The sequence below is a fragment of the Carettochelys insculpta genome, chromosome 4 (genome assembly GCF_033958435.1).
Source record: "Carettochelys insculpta isolate YL-2023 chromosome 4, ASM3395843v1, whole genome shotgun sequence".
Classification (NCBI taxonomy): Eukaryota; Metazoa; Chordata; order Testudines; family Carettochelyidae; genus Carettochelys; species Carettochelys insculpta.
The window spans coordinates 128,747,800-128,764,523 of NC_134140.1; the positions used below are offsets into that span (position 1 = coordinate 128,747,800).

Below are 16,724 nucleotides of genomic sequence, written 5' to 3' on the forward strand. Positions count from 1 at the left end.
TATCAGAACTGAGCTAACAGATCATCCCATCTGCTCCTCAGTCAGTTTGGGAACTTGGGTGCATTGCTATATCTGATTTTAAAAAAACAAAACAAAACTGTAAAGCTACATAAAGACATATTAATGTAATGTTAAAGGAGCACTAGCAACTTGCAATCTAGTTGGGGTGGGGAGTACCACCCTCATCTCTGAATCCCCTTGCGCATTTTTCTGGTTTCATGAGAATGTTTTCTTCCTCTTAAAATGCTTTGATCTCCCTTATTTGTGTCTCAAAGCCCGCCCCTCCCCTGCCGCCCAGGAGGACAGCGAACCTGACTAGATGCAAAGAGTAAAATCCTGGGCTTATGGGGGCGGGGGGGAGTGCTGTCCAATATGAAAAGTGAATACATTGAACACAATCTTCCAATAGTCGTCCAATTTAGGAGTTCCTTGTGTGTGTGCATTTTTTAAGCAGGGATGTGACTTTTTTAGGGTAACTATGTCCCTGTTTGTGTTACTGATTTAAGACCTGTAAAAGTGTACATACTTCAAGCACATGGATGGGCACATGCGTGTTTAAAATGACATATATGGATAAACACTGGCAGGATCAAGGCCATGAACACTCAAAGCAGGATATATGAAAGCTAAGGGCCTATTCAGATGCCTGTCCATACTGTTATAATTATGCAATCACATACTGTTTTCTCAAACTAGGCAATACACAGCAATGCTGTTTAAAACAAGTGTAGAAGCTTAGATATATGTACAGCATTTCTTGTGTATTGCAGGCAGAAACCATGAAAGTAGTTTAGTCATAAAAGTACATAGTAAAATGTACTTAAGCTACCAGTGAAGGACAATAAAGTTATGATGAAAAGATATACAGGCTGCCTACAGATTGAATTGTGGTTAAATCACTTTTTTTTTTTTTTTTCCAATTCCATATTGCTGGTAGAGGTGCTTGGTTAATATATATGTATTACTGTAAATACACCATTGCTACTTAATGCAATTACATAATAGCAGCTGGCACCATACATGCATTTTTATATATCCATTTACAGAGATCGTTTACGTTGTCTGGAATTGAATGTGAAATGTAATAATACTTTCGGATGATTTAGTTGGGATTGATCCTGCTTTGTGTGGGTGTGTGTGTGGCTACGTCTACACTAGCCCCAAACTTCGAAATGGCCACACCAATGGCCATTTCGAAGTTTACTAATGAAGTGCTGAAATGCATATTCAGCGCTTCATTAGCATGCAAGTGGCCGCGGCGCTTCGAAGTAGGCGGGGTCCTTTTGAAAAGGAGCCCCGTCGGGACGAGCCGTGCGGCGGCGAGCCGCATCAATTTCAAAGTGCCGCGGCCACTTGCATGCTAATGAAGCGCTGAATATGCATTTCAGCGCTTCATTAGTAAACTTCGAAATGGCCATTTGTGTGGCCATTTTGAAGTCCCCTTATTCCCATGAGCAGATGGGAATAAGGGGACTTTGAAGTAGGCGGGGTCTTTTCGAAAAGGAACCCTGTCAGGACGAGCCGCGTGGCGGCGAGCCGCATCAATTTCAAAGTGCCGCGGCCACCCGCATGCTAATGAAGCGCTGAATATGCATTTCAGCGCTTCATTAGTAAACTTCGAAATGGCCATTTGTGTGGCCATTTCGAAGTTTGGGGCTAGTGTAGACACGGCCTGTGTGTGTCAGGAGTAGGGTTCAGACTAATTGACCTCCTGAAGTCTCTTCCAAATTTAATCCTCTATGATTCTATAACTTTTAAAGTACTTGTGTGCAAATACATATTTTATGGGAACATTTCAAAAATATAAAAGTGCATCCATGATCTGATGAAGGTAATATTTACACAGTATTGAGAAGGTTTAAGGGTATTGATGTAAGAGGAAACGCAGTGATTGCATGAGCAAAGAACAAAAAAACAGTTAAGGTATAAGACAAAACCGATTAAAGGGCTATAAGCCTATCAGAAAGTTCACAAGTTTAAAGTTTATAAACTTATATTACCAACAGTAGAAATACCCATCAATATTTAACTAGAATATGGGCCTTTTCATTGTGTGTAAGTGACAACTCCTCAATAATTGTCAGGGCCTGTGCTCAGAGATTACCTGATACTGATGGTCTGGTCACACTGCTTACTAATAATTGTGCAGTGTACATCCCTGAGAATGGTTTCACTGGAGCATTAGAATGCAATTGTCAAGAAATGTTTGAGCATGTTTACTTTGCTTACATTTTGAATTATTTTTTAAAAAGACATTGGAAAAATTGGGGTGAATCTTTCTTTTTTTTAGCCATGAGTTTTTGATCTCTTGTCTGATACTACTTATTTATTTTTCAAACACACATCTGATTGTTCCCCAGAAGAGGAAAAATTAGGCGTCCTTAGGAGCCAAGAAATCTGGATGTAGAAGAGATTAATCGCCCCCATGAAATCATTCCAGAGCATTACTGAAAGCAATACATCCTTCCAGGTTAATATCCACCTACCGTCCCTAGGAAATAATATTATCCATTTGCTGTCCTCCAAACCAAATGTGAGCTGTAATCAGAGTAGAGAAGCTCATTAGCTTGTTTGTATGAGTAATGGAGAACCATTTTCAGTGGTTGCATCCTGTGAAATCTAATAAAGGAAATCCCAGAAGGGTCTATGCAGTCTGATTGACTAGCTAATCATTCAATCTTTTGTTTCAGCCTCCCTGTGCAGGGAGCTTGTCTGCTGATAATGTGCACTTCAGAACTCTCAGAGCCCAAAGGGTGCTGCAAGTGGAATCTTTGCTATGTTTTCCCCTTAGGGTTTCCTTTTTATGTTGTCAGCTAAAGCCATGACCATAGCTTTCAGATTTATGTGCATAAACACAGAGTCCTCTAATCAGACTTAGTCTCCTAAATAATGTGGCCTAATTTTTCTGCAAATAACAAGCAGTCTTGTGGCACCTTAGAGACTAACAAATTGATTAGGTCATGAGCTTTTATGGGTAAAACCCACTTCATCAGATGAAATGGAGTGGAAAAACAGAAGCCAGGATTTATATGGCAGGATGTGTGTGTGAAAGTTACCTGTCACTAACAGGACCAGTTAATGAAGCAAATTAAGCAGGATTAAGTCTTCGCAGCTGAGGATGTTAGAGAGATTCCCAAATCTGAGCTGTCGTCTATAGGTGACAAATCTGAGGAACTGTCCCAGATTGAAGTGTCATTAGAGGAGGTTTTGGAACTAATTCATAAGCTAAACAGTCACAAGTCTCCAGGACCGGATGGTATTCACCCAAGGGTTCTGAAAGAACTCAAATGTGAAATTGCGGAACTATTAACGGTGGTTTGTAACCTATCCTTTTAAATCAGCTTCGGTACCCAATGATTGGAAGACAGCTAATATAACACCAATATTTAAAAAGGGCTGTAAAGGAGACCCTAGCAATTATAGACTGGTAAGTCTAATGTCAGTACCGGGCAAATTAGTAGAAATCGTAAAGAATAAAATTGTCAGACACGTAGAAGAACATGATTTGTTGTGCAAAAGTCAACATGGTTTCTGTAAAGGTAGGTTGTGTCTTACTAATCTATTAGAATTCTTTTGAAGGGGTTAACAAGCATGCAGATGGGGGGATCCAGTAGACATAGTACACTTAGATTTCCAGAAAGCCTTTGACACGGTCCCTCACCAAAGGCTCTTATGTCAATTAGGTGGTCATGGGATAGGAGGAAAGATCCTTTCATGGATTGGGAACTGGTTAAAAGACAGGAAACAAAGGGTAGGAATAAATGGTAAATTTTCACAATGGAAGAGGTTAACTAGTGGTGTTTCCCAAGGGTCAGTCCTGGGACCAATCTTGTTCAACTCACTCATCAATGATCTAGAGAAAGGAGTAAGCAGTGAGGTGGCAAAGTTTGCAGATGACACCAAACTGTTCAGGATAGTCAAAACCAAAGCAGACGGTGAAGAACTTCAAAAAGATCTCAGCAAATTGAGCGGCAAAATGGCAAATTAAATTTAATGTGGGTAAGTATAAGGTAATGCACGTTGGGAAAAATAACCCCAATTATACATACAATATGATGGGGGCAAATTTAGGTACAACATATCAGGAAAGGGATCTTGGAATTATAATGGATAGTTCTCTGAAAACATCCACACAGTGTGCAGCGGCAGTCAGTAAAGCAAATAGGGGCTACGTCTACATGTGCCCCAAACTTCGAAATGGCCATGCAAATGGCCATTTCGAAGTTTACTAATGAAGCGCTGAAATGCATATTCAGCGCTTCATTAGCATGCGGGCGGCAGCAGTGCTTCGAAATTGATGAGCCTTGCCGCCGCGCGGCGCGTCCCCACGGGGCTCCTTTTCGAAAGGGCCCCGCCTACTTTGAAGTCCCCTTATTCCCATGAGCTCATGGGAATAAGGGGACTTCGAAGAAGGTGGCGTCCTTTCGAAAAGGAGCCCTGTCGGGACGCGCCGCACGGCGGCAAGGCTCATCAATTTCGAAGCGCCGCTGCCGCCCGCATGCTAATGAAGCGCTGAATATGCATTTCAGCGCTTCATTAGTAAACTTTGAAATGGCCATTTGCATGGCCATTTCGAAGTTTGGGGAACGTGTAGACACAGCCAGGATGTTAGGAATAATTAAAAAAGGGACAGAAAATAAGATGAAGAATATCTTACTTCCCCTTTGTGAAACTATGGTACGCCCACATCTTGAGAACTGCATGCACATGTGGTCTCCTCACCGCAAAAAAGATATATTGGCATTAGAAAAGGTTCAGAAAAGGGCAACTAAAATGATTAAGGGTTTGGAATGGGTCCCATATGAGGAGAGGCTAGAGAGACTGGGACTTTTCAGTCTAGAAAAGAGGAGACTGAGGGGCAATGTGATAGAGGTATATAAAGTCATGAATGGTGTGGAGAAAGGGAAGACAGAAAAGTTATTTACTGGTTCCCATAATATAAGAACTAGAGGACACCAAATGAGATTAATGGGTAGCAGGTTCAAAACTAATAAAAGAAAGCTTTTCTTCACACAGAGGACGCTGTGAAGGTCAGGACTCTAACATAGTTTGAAATAAATGTTTGGAGGTTAGGTCCAGAGATGGCTATTAGCAAGGGGTAAGGTATGGTGATGAGCCTTTTGTCGAAGGCGGGAGATGGATGGCAGGAAACAAATCGCTTGATTGTTGTCTTTGGTTCACCTCCTCTGGGGCACCTGGCGTTGGCTACTGTCGGCAGATAGGATACTGGGCTAGATGGACCTTTGGTCTGACCCGGTATGGCTGTTCTTATGTTCTTAGGTAGGATGGGACTCATTCCTGCAACTATCAAAGGTGGGGAAACTGTCCTTGTAATGCATAAGCCAGTTAAGATCTCTATACAGGCCTTGGTAAATGAATTCCAATTCAGATGTCTACCTCTGTAATCTTATGGTAAATTTCTTTTGCAGAAGAATGGCTATTGTCGAATCCATTGTTGAATGTCCAGGGAGGTTAAAATGGTGGCTTACAGGTTTACTCCGGGTATGCTTGCATAGCAGTGTATGCCTAGCGTTAGTGGAACTTGCATCTGATGACCTGTGATAGGAGCCCTAGGCTGGATTAGGTGAAATATTTTCCAACCCATGTTTGAGTGTAACGTGCTGGCCTCCCCATGGCTTTGCATAAATTTGATTCAAAGTAACCTTAGGTGGGTTTAACTTTGCTGCTATCCTCACTGCCTTCAAGTGAGGCTACAGATTACTGCAGCCTAGGCCCAGCTGGTGATGGCAGTGGGAGCCGTGGCTGCTTAATGCCTTGGAAAATCAGCCCACTCCCATTTAGAAGGCTGAAGATGGAGTCAGCAGCCTAATTTCAAGCACCCGGATTTGAAAATGTTGGTCTAATTTACTTGGGCTGTCTGCAATGTCAAAATGATGCAAATAGTGAAATAGCAGCACACATACTTGTTGAGTGATTCATTCACTGCTTTTTATGCTCTTAATGTAATAGGCTGAGTTTCTTCATAGGCACAAGTGTTTGCCCCAAAGAGATTACAGTCCGCGATCCTGCTTCATCCTGCTCCACTGACCTTGATGGGAGCTGGATCAGGGTGTAAATGGAGGCATGAGACAAGTAGTGAAGGTTATAAACACCAACCTGGGGGTAAATGAGGGGAGAAGAAAAATTTCATCATAATAAGATGACATTACGTGGCTACTCAGAAAAGTATATTAGATGTCTTGGTGTTTCCACTTTCAAAGCAACAACAAAACCACTTTATCTAGATTCCCATGGACAGCCTATCAGCTTGACTTTCCAAGGGCCCTGGGTGGGGAAGGCATTTGTTGAAGAGGAGGTTGCAAAGCACTGCAGTTACCTAGAGTTAAGGTTTCAACTGAGTTCTCCAGAGAATGAAAGGCTAATACAGTCGGCAGCCCTTTATTCTCATTCCTTTTCTTCATGTTGCTATAAAAGTGTAGAACAAACTCACTTTACTGCATGGGTTATTTAGACTGTATCAGGGCTATTGGCTTTGTATTCTTTTTGTATTGCTTCTTGTTGTTTTGGCTTTGAATTTAGAACAATGTTTTTAGTTACAGAGCAGCTGATGCTTAATGAAAACCTTTGAAAAGCTTTTCTATTCAGAAACCATTCGGCCTAAACTTTATTACTGAGAATGTTTACAAGAAAAGAGAATCTTTTGTTCAGTCAGAGCCTATGGGTTCTTTTTGCTTTCCTTTAAACAAAGAACCTGTTCTCATGCAACCTTGCTAGTAAAGAACAGGGGAATTCAATTCCAGATGATGATGAACTCTAGATACAGCTGTTTGGCAATAGAGTGTTTTTCAAAGTTTAATGTGAGGCATCATCAGTTCTTCATCCTGTATATCATCTGTCAATTACAAATTGGATTTCCCAGGCTTTTAAACTCTCTTTTGTTCATTTTGCTCGCTTAATGTTAAATCTACAGTGCTGTGAATTTCTCACTTTCACAAGCATGGGGGAGAAGGTAAGAAAGTACCAAGAGAGAAGTTTTGAGTTTATGTGGGGGTCGGATTATCAGTACAGAATTGCTTAGTCCAGTGGTTCTCAAAGTGCAGGTCAGGTTCCCAAAGGGGGTTCTGACCCCCTTTAAACAAGGTTGCTAGAGTTGGCTTAGACTTGCTGGGGCCTAGGTCACAGGCCCCCTGCCTTGGATTGAAGCCCTTGAGCTTCAGCTTTGGCCTCCTGCTGAGAGTAGTGGGTCTCCAATGGGCTCAGGCTTCAATCTGTGTTCCTGGGGCCATGAAGTAATTTCTGCTGTCAGAAGGGAGTCGTGATGCAATGAAGTTTGAGAACCTCTGGCATAGTGTTAACTCCTGAATCTGGACCACTATTATACCCTGAATTTACTGTATGCTGAAATAAAATTCACCGTGGCTGTTTCATTCACTATACCTGCATTGTGGATTTAGAGTGGGGTCTTCAAACGTGCTCAGTACTGGCCAAAATCTAGTACTGTTGAAGTCAGCGAGAGTTTTACCATTGACTTCAATGGAAGCAGTTAGGTGAATGCCTGGCACCTTAATATGTAATTATGTCTTGTTTTGCTTGATGGGGAAATGGAATGCATTGCATCTGTCATTACACCAGTATGATTCTTGCAAAGTTGCATATCTGTGTTCTCTATATTTATTAAAGCAACGAGGGGTCCTGTGGCACCTTATAGACTAACATAAATGTATGAACATAAGCTTTCGTGGGCAAAGACCCAGTTCATCAGATGCTTCGTCTTTATTTATTGTATTTATGGTACAATGAGCAAATGATATGGTTTGCTATCTTAAGGTAATGGTCTATTTCTCTTTGGTCAGGTTCTTATTTGTTTTGTTGGGGCCGAAGGGAAAAGCTAAATCTTATCATGAGATTGGTCGATCCATTGCCACTTTGATGTCTGATGAGGTAGGCATCTTTACATATGCCATGTCCACTTGTTTTCTGTCGTGTCACCTAATTAGATGGCCACCATCCTCTTGTTTTGCTGTATGGTGTCTTTTGGGTTCCACATAGACATAATGTACATGAGGCTGCTTGAGATGGCAAATTGGATCCCTGTACATTGAATTTATGTGCAGCTTAGTTCAAATTTTGATCTTTAAATTCCTTTTCCTTACATAATTTTAATCTGCCTCTATACTTCTGTAAACATGTAGCTCTAGAAACTCTCCACCTTTATTCACAATTCAAGATCACATGTACCCAACAGCTGCTCCAACTGTGCATTTAATGGTAGAACTCATTATACCCAACATGTATTGTACCATATCCCAAACTACTGCTTTATTTAACTAATAATTGTACATTATCCCTTTGTGTACCTACAGATTACTTCCTAATAATGCACACCGATAATGGGACACAATTGGCTATCTACATTAGGTTGAACTTTCTGGTTTTGAATGTGTCGTGGGCTGTGCGAAATTATATCACACCAGCACGCTAGCATTTTGTCATGCTCTTTTAGTTTTAATTTCTGCACTTTTTTATTATATTTTGACCTGTGCTCAGAACAATCTGGTAATTTTACCAGTAACCAGGTGCCTCCCCTCTCATTCCTCCAGTGCTTCTCTAATGTCCACTAGTTTTCAAGTACTCCCATAGATTGATTCCCCCAGCACTAATATCCATCTGAATTTTCATTCCGAAAGGTTCAAAATATGTTTATGAAAATCAGTTTTAGTATTCTTTTCTTTCTCTAACCACTCGCTGCAGCCTCATTGGTGTACTTCCTATTGGCCTTCCTTGGTGTGTCTCACTGAGTGATTTCCCTGGTGTTTCAGGGACCTTAGACACTGGTGCACCTCAGTCCGTCCTATTCTCTGCCTGTGGTCCACAGTAGTTTAGTCTGCTGTGGGCTGTTATATTTTGGTCTAGTTTCAGCTGTTGGGTTTAGGGGTAGATTGTAGGTTGTGTTGGTGGCCTTGCGATAGACAGGAGTTTAGTCCTAAGAGGTTGGTGATCTCTTTTGGCCTTAAACTCCCTGACTGTCAGCGGTGGCCAGAAAACATGTAATTTAAAATACTGAATAAAATGTTGATTTTGATTCTCTTTCTTAGGTTTCAGAGCCAACCACCCGCTTTTGTTTTTTAGTTTCTCAATATTTTTAGTGACTTCTTTAAAATTTGGTGACTTCCCCTGACCCTGCCCAAAGCATTACTGAAAACGCATGGTTACTGAAAACTGGCTTTGTGGCACATTGAAAAATGTTGCTAAGTTTTTTGGTAAAACGCTGTGGAAAACAAAGTATTTTAAAAAAAACAGATTTTGTGGCAAAGTCTTTGCTTTTTTTAAAAAAGTGATTTTGGTTTTAAAATAATTTTTTGTTTAAAATTTATTAACTATTGCTCTGAGGTTCCTCAGTGACTGGCCAAAGCACCATTTGTTTTGGGTAATATACTGTGCGTGAACCTGATAGTTTCTCTGATAGAGCTACATTTGTTTGGTAAGTCTGGGCTGTAGGAAATGTTCAACCCTTGCTGCATGGAGACTGTTGCTTCCCCTGCAGGTGTTCCACGACATTGCTTATAAAGCCAAAAACAGACAGGACCTGATCGCTGGAATTGATGAGTTCCTGGATGAAGTCATCGTACTTCCACCTGGGGAGTGGGACCCAGCCATCAGGATAGAGCCACCCAAATCTCTCCCTTCTTCTGATAAAAGGTAAGAGCAGGAAGCAACTGGACTGCTCAGGGATAGAGTAAGACCTCCTGGGCCAGCATGTTTACTGGAGAACACCAAGGGAGGGGATGCACTGAGTTCAAGAACATGTGTTATGATAAAGCAAGTGGTGTTTTATGTAGGCAGGGCACATGCCTGTTCTCATTTATGACAGAAGCGTAGGGTAACTGGAGTTGAGTATCTGGAGGAAGTCATGTTTGGCCACGTAGGTTGTTTCACATGCAGTTGCTTTCCCAGGCCGTGTGTATACTTCTGGGAAGGTCAACCCAGTCGGGGTCAATTTCCAGAGTTCTGTGTTGCTCACCTGGTAGAGACATGCAAAATCGAATTGTCTGAGGTTGGTAGTCAGCCTCAGTACAGTACTCCTTGCTGTCGCGAGGAGAAAGAGAGGTCCACAGCAAAAACTCTCCTGTTGACCTCCCTCTGGGTGGACAGCCAGGTAAGTCGGTTGAAGATGAGTCTATTCTAGTGTAGCTCAAGCCTGAGATTGAGGAACAAAATCTAGCAAATGTGGGTCAAAAGTGAGGTATGTAAACAGTGCTGGGAAAGGGTAATGAAGAGCTTGGATGGGAAGGGGACAGAGGAGTCATTTTTTCTCCTTAGCATTGAGTTTTCCACGAGACAATAGAAAAGAACGTGCCTGAAAACAGTGTCGGAGAAGGTTGCATTGTGTTCTCTTTGCTAATAACTCCATGGGGAATGTCCTCGCAGCACTCTTGTAATTTGTAGCAGTGATTTGGTGGGAGAATGGCATGTCCTAATGCACCAAGCCATTTGTAACTATAGTTAAGCTCAGTATTGAATTCTATTTTACAACTTCCAGGATGCAATAAGTTGATCCCTTATGTGCAGCATGCCAGCCTGGTTGCTTGTAATCTGGACCATTCTGTGGCGGTGTGCTTGGCTTTTCATGTGCTGCTTCTTCTAAAAACACATATAAGACTTGTGTGATGGAGCTGGGTATAGATTTGTGTCCTGTGGCATGTAACCCATTCACGCTTCAGTTTGACTTGCCTTCCTGTGTAGGAAAAACATGTATTCGGGTGGGGAGAATGTGCAGATGAATGGAGACACACCTCATGATGGGGGACACGGAGGTGGGGGTCACGGCGATTGTGAAGAACTACAACGAACTGGAAGGTCAGTGATGAATTTTCTGATCTGTTCAGAATGACGCATTGCCCTTTTAGTCCCATTAGCCTTGCATCTTGTTGAATGCATGGTCACAGCTTTCAGGAGTGACCTGTGACCCTTTTTTTTTTGTGCTGAACTTGAGACCTTTTAAAAGATCCTCAACACCAGCTGTCTGTATCGTCGAGTCCTTTAAGGTGTCTCATCCTGGAGACTAAAGCAATGAGAACTCCCAGATTGATAGTCACATGTGCAATGCTTGGCCTTTGGAAGTGTGAAAATATGCTGATTGTTACAAAGTACAATAAACTCTTTCATATCTGGCAGCCATACGTGCTGTTCAGACGGAATAATCCCTCATTTTTGCTGATGCCCTTGAGGAGTTGTTCATCATGATGAATGTTGTAAGGCTTTTCCTCATGTTTTTCATCTCTTGTTATTTCCTCAGATTTTGTGGTGGTTTAATCAAAGACATAAAGAGGAAAATCCCTTTCTTCGCCAGTGACTTCTATGATGCTTTAAACATCCAAGCTCTTTCAGCCATTCTCTTCATCTACCTGGCCACAGTGACCAATGCTATCACTTTTGGAGGTCTCCTTGGTGATGCTACAGACAACATGCAGGTTAGAAATAATTTCGTACTCCTACAAACCATGCAGATCCATGTTTTCTCACTTCTACAGAACAAGGAAACAGATGGGTTATGTACAATGATTGTTTGTTTAGCACTAGATTTAACTGACCTCGCTTCTGTGCCTGTTGTTGTATTTCTGTTCTTTTAGTGATTGTAGATGCAGTTAGATTTAAATTGTCTTTGAGCAGTAAGCAAGAGGGGATGACATTTGTTTCAAAATTACTGGCGTTCTTCAAGTATGCTAAGTGCTTTGCGTTCCTTACTATTTTATTTAATTTGAATTAAATGCATTAATTTTGATTCACACTTTCCATGTCATCAGAGCTCAACAGGGCATGCACCACATTTCATTGAGTTTTCTGTCTGTCTGAAAAGAATATTGCTGTGTGGTTGTCCGGCAAAACAGGAGGGCTAAGGAGGTAGACCTGAAGAATTGTTTAAAATGTGTTTTGGAGACAAACATTATGGACCAAATGTAAGCTGTTTTGAATGAAAAGGGTCAAATTCTGATACTTCTACTGCATACTCAGAGTTTCCCACTGAAGTCAGTGGGAGTTTTATGTGACTGAGAATTAAAGTCAGAGCTTCAGAATATGGCTCAATAACATAAACCCAAAGAGAAATAATTCTGAGTTAACATTACTGTCAATGGCTTATGCAAGATTTAAGTGTGCGTAAATTTTAACTGTCCTTTGGCCTCTTTAAAATTGAAAAACCACAAATATTTATTTTATTTATCAAGATTCAGTTACAATTACATACTTTGAATAGAACAGCTCTGATTGGTTGAACAATAACTAAATTTACCACAGCAGTAATTTAATTTTATTATTTAAAAACAAATATCAGGGAACACCTAGCCAAATTGTAGCCTTCCCATGCCATAAATTACAGAGTCAAAGGAAGTGCAGCAGCCTGCTGAACAGCACACTTCCTTTCCTCATGCAAATGTGATTAATCTCAAAAGCTTGTCTCCACGGTGGGCCCATAGAATAAACTGGCCATGCAATAGCTATGGAGAAAAAAAGCAGCACTGCTGAGAACCACCTTGGGGCAAGTTGGCAGGGGGAGGAGGGGGGAGCTCCGCATCCTGGAAGGGGCAGGGCCAGTGGCAGAAAGGGCAGGGCCTGGAGCATTCGGCCCTCAGTGCCAATGGAATCGTCACGCTGGCCACCCACCTCTCTCTCCAAGCCACACACAGCTGGAGCTGTGTGGCCACAGCAATTCAAAGGGACCTGGAGCTCTGGCCTCCACTGGTGCCACTTTGAACCTCTGGGCCCTTTGAAAAGTTGAGTCTGTCCCCTCCACCCCCCCGACCCTTTGGTGAGCTTGATGAGAAGGACCAAGGACCACCAATAATAATCTCTACCTATAATTGCTGCGCAATTATCTTGTGGGTTATGCTCACTGGACCATAACAGAATCACCCTGCTCTGCTCTACAAGGTGAAATTTATTGTAAAATGGATGCTGGTACCCTAGAAAGTTTAATGCGCTGGAGAAGAATATCGGCACAGCCATTTATTTAGCACAGGCAAAAAACCTTTGCAGTTAAGGCTTAATTTTTTATCCAGTGAATAAAAGTTGAGGTAGCAAAACTTATCTGCTAGAAAATTCAGAGACCCAGAAGGAAGATTCTTGATGGAAGATGCGAATAACCGTTACATATATTAAAATAACTCCTCTTACCTATTAAGCCATGTTGCATATTCATTACATATTGCTGGAGAACTCAGAGACTTACCATTCCTTTAGCAAATAAAAAAAGTAATTGTGGGGGGGGTAAGCAAAGCAACAGCAGCCATAAGTGGGTGCTGCCCATCCTCTGTGGGCTGCGGCTGTTGTAAGGTTGTAATACTTCGGGGAAGTATACTGTACTTTCACGATCAATTTTGGTCACTGGGTGATAACTTCTCAGTGTTGGGTCTGATTCCCCGGTACAGCAAGATGCCTCCATTTCCACTCTGCTCTGAGGTTTCCATCAACAGAAGGGCATTTCTAAAGCCTCACACCTGGGAGCTGCATTGAATTGGCTACCCATCCCATGCCCCCATCCCACACTTTGCTGTTCACCAGGCCTTCTCTGTCCCCGTGCAGAACATATGGCCATTTTTTGCTCCCACGGCATTTTCCCCAGGAGACTTTCTGCCACCTGGGGCCCAGGCTGGGAGACGCTGAAAAAGAGCAGTGATAGAATGTGGGAAATTTCCAAGAAGGAAAGTTAATCATCTTTATTCTCCAGTAGGAGGCCTGTGTTATCTTTCATGATATTGTGGCTGCCAGGTGCAGAGAGTGATGAATAAACACATTTTGTTTAACATCTCGCAGGCTAAAGTTATTCTTTTGGGAATCCTGTGAACCTTCATTATAGCTGAGCCTGCAGCCTTTCTCTGTTTTCATCTGGAATTTGTTTGATGGAAGCAGCAGTCTTGTTTCTCAGAAGTGTCTTTTGAAGCCCTGATTGGATATGAGGGCGCAGGATGAAGAAGGACAAAGTGGAAAGAAAAGAGAGGCTTTGGTGCACTGGTCTATTGCTTTCTTTGTGTGATATCTAATCCAGCTGTGACAGAGATGATGCCCCCCTGGAAAGAATGCAGTTTTCCTGGAAAAATGATTTATTCCCATTTTTGAGAAAGGAACCAGCTAGTATTCAGCATTTAAAAATAACTGTTTTAGTCACACACCAGTTCTGTGGCAAATGTAAATGAAATGGAACATCCGATGATGCAATTCCAGGAGAAGCAGAGAGAAGTTATGAGAGAGTCCTGTAAAGGTTCATTTCTCTGGGTTGTTTGCTTGTCTTTCAAATACCTCTTTCGCCCTTTGCATCTTCTAGAGCTAGGAGATTGCCATCCTTGTGTGGCACAGCTTTCTTTAAAAAGCATTAATACAAACATCTCTCACCACAGCAGTAGCAGTGGTGGGACAACCAGTCCATTTAGCTATCATTAGACCTGTTGGAGCAGGATTGGACAACATGGTGCCATTAACACCAGTTACCTCTCTATACAAATGCTGCCTCCGGTGAAATAACACCAGGGTCCATATTACTGGTGGAGTATTTTAAGAATAATTTTGAGAATAATTTTTTTATGCATGTGCAGATGTGGACCACCTAATGAAACACACTCTGCCCACTCTGGGTGGCTGTTGGCACTCTGCTCATCAGCTGGGTGGCACCTGAATCTTTCCTGGGCTGCCCACCCAAGCGTTCAGCTGCCAGGGAACACCGGCTGCCAGCCCACTTAGCTGCTTTAGAATGCAGAAGTACACTGGAGCAATCTCTGTGTTCGGCGCTTTTTCAGTTATCAAGGGAGAGATTTTTTCAAAAGCACTAACCCCAGCCAGGCACTTGTCCTCCTGAAGTCAATAGTAACTAATTTCTCAAATAACAGGCAGCCCTGTGGCACCTTAGAGACTAACAAATGTATTAGGCCATGAGCTTTCCTGAGTAAAATTCACTTCTTCAGATGAAAATGAAGAGGAAAAGCAGAATCCAGGTTTTATATAGTGGCATGGGCAGGGTGGTGGTGGGGAAGTTACCCGGCACTTGTAGGACCAGTTAATGAAGCAAATTAAGTATGTGTCTCATTCCTGTGATTATTAAAGGTGGAGAAATTGCCCTTGTAATGCATAAGCCAATTACGATCTCTATTCAGGCCAAGGGGAGAGGTGTCTAATTTGTAAATGAATACCAATTCAGATGTCTCTCTCTGGAATATATTATATTCACAGGAATGAGACACATCCTACTTATGGCAGGTAACTTCCTCCCCCCTCATCTCTCTCCCTGCTATATAAATCCTAACTTTTGTTTTTCTTCGTTTTCATCTGATGAAGTTGGTTTTACCAACAAAAGCTCATGACCTGGTAAACGTGCTAGTCTTTATGGTGCCATAGGACTGCTTGTTCGTGAAGCTATAGACTAACATGGCTACCCCTCTGAGACTAATTAACTTCTTTGGCTGAAAAGTCCAAGCCAACAGATGAGTGCTGTTGAATAGCCCACCTAGAATTTTTTAAGTTCCTGAAGTGGCTACAGGTTCATTTAAGTCTCAGAAAGCGCACATCTAATTGAGTAGATGTCAACCAGGCCCTGGGCCACTTTGAGTAAGATTTGGAAGTTTTATTTTCGTTAAGAAACATTTGAGCCTAAGCACTACTTTTTACTATCAAAACCAAATGTGTTATGAGTCAAAATGCTGTGGGAATTGATTCTTGGGAAAAGAGAGATTCTATGTGTTTGGACTACCCAAAAAGAGGAGGAAAGGAACCGTCTGCCAAATGTTAGGACTTTCCTTCCAAGTATATTTTCTTATGACTGAGTTGGTCAGACTTTTAGCTGGGGCCTCAAGTGGCATAGCTTTAACTCCAGTCGAGCTGTGCTGAAGTACAGCATCTGAGGCTCTGGCCCTAGGAGTTTTCCAGTAGTCAGTCACCTGTACAAACTCTATGTCCAAAAGTGATATCCATGCATAATTGCTACAATTAATGGTGCTTGCTTCTTGTGGATAGTTAAATAATACCACAGAATCAGTGTTTGTCATCACAGCTTGTAGCATTTGAACCAGGGAGCTGGCCAGAAAGCAACAGAAGATATGTCCAAACTGTCTTTGGAAACTTTGCATCAAGGATTTTTGTTTCTAAGCAAAACACACTATTCTTAATTACAGACATAGTCAGGAATGCTGAGGAAAAGAAATTCCAGATACATTGGAATCCATGCCTGAGGCTGTGTAGCTCTTGCGGTTAGTGCTGAAAGAGAGAAAAGGAGTCAGTTACACAAATGCCATTCCTTTCATTGAGAGGAATTGTATCATTCTCAGGAGCCCCTCAAAGAAAATGGACAAAGGCTCATAAATTCCTTGGCTGCATGGATTCATTCTGAATGAATAACAATGGAGTCCCATGAGCCAGTGTTTACAATTAGTGCTCAGAATATAACCACACAGTAAAGTTGAACTATGAATAAGACATACAAACCAGGTCCTGAACCCGCAATTGGATCCACTAATGTTAACAGTCCAATTGCAGGAGCTAGAGCCTGGCTATTTTGGAGGGGTGGGGGCAAAGTCTTGTAGCTAATTACAGTTTAATACAAAAACTGAAGAACGGACCTGCATGATGACTCATGTATGCCTTATTTATTAAGAATCTTGCAGGCATAAGAATATTGCACAATTTTTCTTTTGCAGGTTAAAGAACAACATATCAAACCACAGAGAAAATAGCTCCTTTATGAGAGGCTCTGGAAAGGTTTTTAAGTTTTTTTTTTTGTTTTG

The 16,724-nt window shown here is 41.8% G+C and overlaps 1 protein-coding gene across 8 annotated transcripts in view; it reads left to right on the forward strand.

The window, feature by feature from the left end:
- SLC4A4 (solute carrier family 4 member 4) overlaps positions 1-16,724 on the forward strand; it is a 245,757-nt gene that overhangs the window by 165,277 nt on the left and 63,756 nt on the right. For all 8 annotated transcript variants that reach the window (XM_074993785.1, XM_074993788.1, XM_074993786.1 and 5 more), the window contains 4 exons: positions 7,815-7,902; positions 9,506-9,660; positions 10,705-10,818; positions 11,258-11,432. In XM_074993785.1, coding sequence (XP_074849886.1) covers positions 7,815-7,902; positions 9,506-9,660; positions 10,705-10,818; positions 11,258-11,432 — 532 coding nt within the window. The remainder of the gene's footprint in view (positions 1-7,814; positions 7,903-9,505; positions 9,661-10,704; positions 10,819-11,257; positions 11,433-16,724) is intronic.